At 69.5% G+C, this 3,446-nt stretch overlaps 1 protein-coding gene across 1 annotated transcript; it reads right to left on the reverse strand.

The window, feature by feature from the left end:
- Positions 1-1,680: 1,680 nt before the first annotated feature.
- Positions 1,681-3,407, reverse strand: LOC113981102 (FAST kinase domain-containing protein 4-like). Its single transcript, XM_027708337.1, has 3 exons — positions 3,307-3,407; positions 2,964-3,078; positions 1,681-2,076 (listed from the first exon to the last, which is right to left on the reverse strand). Exons 1-3 carry the CDS (start codon positions 3,405-3,407, stop codon positions 1,951-1,953), a joined length of 342 nt encoding a protein of 113 aa, XP_027564138.1. The 3' UTR covers positions 1,681-1,950.
- Between the last annotated feature and the right edge of the window lie 39 nt (positions 3,408-3,446).

Consider the following 3,446-nt stretch of genomic DNA (forward strand, 5'->3'; position numbering starts at 1 on the left):
GGGGGCGGGGCCCGGCCTCAGTTTCCCCCACTTTGTCTCTTAAAAAAGGGGGATGAGCCTCCCGCGGGGTCCTGCGGGGACTGGGGGGGGGGACACACGCAGGGCGGAGCCCCCCTGAAAGCGTCTGCGCGTGTGTGGCGGCACCAGAGCGGGGAGACGGGGGGGCGTCGGAGGGGGGGCCCAGCCTCGGTGTCCCCTCCCGGAGTGGGATTTTGTCCCTTAGAAGAGGGGATTGAGCATCCCCGGTGTCCTGGGGGGGATTTGTCCTGGGGGGACGCCGGGGGGGGAACCCCCCGAAAAGCATCTGCGTGTGTGGGGTGACACCAGGGTGGGGGGGACGTCGCGTGTCCGTGGGCTCCTGGCCGGGGGGACCGGATGGGGGGCCCAGCCTCGGTTCCCCCCGCGCAGTGGAGTTTTGTCCTTAAAAAAGGGGGATGAGCCTCCCGCGCGGTCCCGGAGGGGGGTTGGAGGGGACGCGCAGGGCGGAGCCCCCCTAAAAGCGTCTGCGCGTGTGTGGTGACAGCGCGGGGGAGGGGGGGACACACGGACCTGGGGGGGACACACGGACCTGAGTGTCCCCCCCTCTGTCACCGCCGGGGGTGCAGGATGGGGAGGGGAGGGGGGAGGACGCGCGTTGCCATGGGAACGGCTCTTCCCCTCCTCCCGGCTCCCTGAGGATGGGGAGGAGGATGAGGAGGGGTCCCTGGGGGGGGACACACACATGACCCCCCCCCCGGACAGCGGGGGGGGGGGGGGGGGGTGCCCAGGAGGCACCGGACCCCCCCCCGGCCCCCCCCCCCCCCCCCAGCACCGTCCCCCCCGCGCTGGCACCGAGGCCGTGCCCGCGCTGCCGGTGCCAGGCACGGGCACAGCCCCAGCGGTGACTCAGCAGCTCCGGCCCCGCCGGGCCCCCCCTGTCCCCGCGTGTCCCCCCCCGGGGTGGCCGGGCTGTGCCCCCCCATCACCGTGTGCCCTCCTCCCCCCCAGCCGGGCCGTGCCCCCCTCGGGGGCCGGAGGGGTCCCGGGCCAGGTGGTCGCTAATCCACCCCTTCCCGGCCCCGGGGCATCACCCCCACGGCTGTCCCGAGCCACCTCGTCCCCCATCCCACCCCCGTGCGGGGACATGTGGCCTGAGGGACACGGGGACACCGGGGGGGGGGCCCCACGCAGGAGAGAACCCCCCCAAATCCCGGTGCCCCTCGGTGCCCCCTCCCCTCTGCCGCTGTCCCCTGTCAAGTGCCGGCCCTATCCCTGCCCCCCTCGGGGACAATCCCGGGATAATCGGGAATAAAGGCCAGGTGGCTCCTGATCCCGATCCCGGCTCAGACCGGCGGGCACAGGGAGAGGGGGATGGAACGCGGGGGGGGGACACGGGGGGCGGGTCCCACCCAGGAGCGGGCGGTGCCACGTGCCACCAACACCGGTGTCACCTGGCAGTGATGCCACATGGCCCCGGTGTCACCCAGAAGTGATGTCACCTGGCCCCAAGGTCACTTCACCCCGATACCCACTGGCACTGATGTCTCCTGTCATTGATGTCACCCAATGTCACTCAGCTCCATTGGCACCTGGCACTGACGCCAACTGGCCTCTATGTCACCCATCCCCAATGCCAACCATCCCCAATGCCAATCATCCCCAATGTCACTCGTCCCCAATGTCACCGTGCCCCAGCCACTGTCCCTGTACATTTGGGGTTTATTTGAGCCGTTTGTGACACAGAGCAGCGATGCTGGAGCCACTTGGGGACACTGTGACCTCGCTGTGGCCACCTGACCCCACCTGGGCACAGTGACCCGCTGACGTGGCCACTCAGTGTGGTGACGTGGCCACCTGGGCACGGCGACTCGGCCACCTGGGCGCGGTGACCCGGTGACCTCGGCGCGGTGACCTGGTCACCCTGGCACAGTGCCAGGGCCCCCTGGGCGGGTGAGGTGGCCGTGGGCAGGGCTAGGCGGCCGTGTCGGGGGCCGTGTCGGTGGCCATGTCGCTGGCCACGGCCTTGGCCACCTTGTCCCTCAGGTAGGACACGCGCTGCCGCTCCAGCTTCAGCTCCAGGAACTCATAGTGGGGCACCTGTGGGGGAAAGGGGTGACGGGAGCCCATGGGGGGCCAGGGCTGTCCCCACCCCGTGCTGGGCCCGCCTGTCCCACAGCACCCACCCGGGGGTCCCAGCTGTGTCCCCAGCACGGCCTGATCCCCAGGGGCCCAGAGCCCACCTGGGGGGTCCCAGTGCCCGCCCAGGAAGATCTCAACACCCACCTGGAGGATCCCACCACCCACCCAGGGGAGATGGTGACACTGGGGGGTGTGTGACAGTGATACCAGGGGCTGACAGTGACACTGGGGTGTGACACGTGGCTGCCACCACCCCCTAGGGCTATAATTACCCAGGGGGTTTAATCCTGGCTGACCCCGTGGGATCAGCTCTAAGAGCTCATCTGTGTCACCTCCCTGTCACCTGGCAGGTGGCCCAGGGGGATCACAGTGGCTCATCCCCGCTGAGCCCTGGGGAGGGAGGAGCTGGCAGCCCCCCAAAGGTGCCTGTGCCTCCATCCCTATGGAACCAGGTGTGCCCAGGTGGGCGATGGCACCTGGCTGGCGTCACCATGGTGTGGCCGCAGGGACTGTGCCCTGGGTTGGGCACAGGTGAGGCCACACCTGAGTCCTGGGGGCACCTCACAGGGTGGGGGTCAGGCTCTGCTCCCAAGAGGGAATTGGCTCAGAGGGCACCTGGGGACGTTCAGGCAGCGTTTGGGGAGTATTTGGGGAATGTTTTTGGAATGTTCCTCCTGGAAAGGGCCGGGGGGGGGGGTTGAAGTGCCATGTGGATGTGGCACGTGGGGACAGGTCAGCGGTGGCCCCGGCAGTGTGGGGACACACAGGGGGTCTGGGGGTGCCCGGGGGGTGCCCAGCCCAGAATTCCCAGCCCAGCATTCCCGCTGCCAGCGTTCCCAGCTCACCTCCACCAGCAGGAAGCCGGCCCTGCGCAGGTGCCGCCGCGCCAGGGCCCCCCTGCCCAGCAGCTCCCGGCCCCGCGAGCTGAACTGCGGGAATTCCCAGCGCAGGAACGCCACCCTGGGCACACGGGGACAGGGACACGGGGCTGAGCACAGGCACACACACCCCCAGCCCTGCCATGGCACAGCTGTCCCTCACCTGCCACCTCCTGTCCTCCCGCCTCTTCCTCTCCTTGTCCCCCTCCTGTCACCTCTTCTCCCCCTCCTTCCCTTCCTGTCCCCCTCCTCTTCCTGCTCCTGTCCCCCCCTTGCCCCCACCTCCAGTAATCCCCCAACCCTCACCCACCTCCTGGCCCCCGGGGGCAGTGCCTTTGTCCCCTCTTGTCCCCCTCTTCTTCCTCCTGCCCCACTCCTTGTCCCCCCACTGTCCCCCTTTCTGTTCCCCATCCACCTCCTGGCCCCTGGGGACAGCAGCTTTGTCCCCTC

The sequence above is a fragment of the Neopelma chrysocephalum genome, unplaced genomic scaffold (genome assembly GCF_003984885.1).
Source record: "Neopelma chrysocephalum unplaced genomic scaffold, ASM398488v2 Primary Assembly neopelma1_96089, whole genome shotgun sequence".
NCBI classification, from domain to species: domain Eukaryota; kingdom Metazoa; phylum Chordata; class Aves; order Passeriformes; family Pipridae; genus Neopelma; species Neopelma chrysocephalum.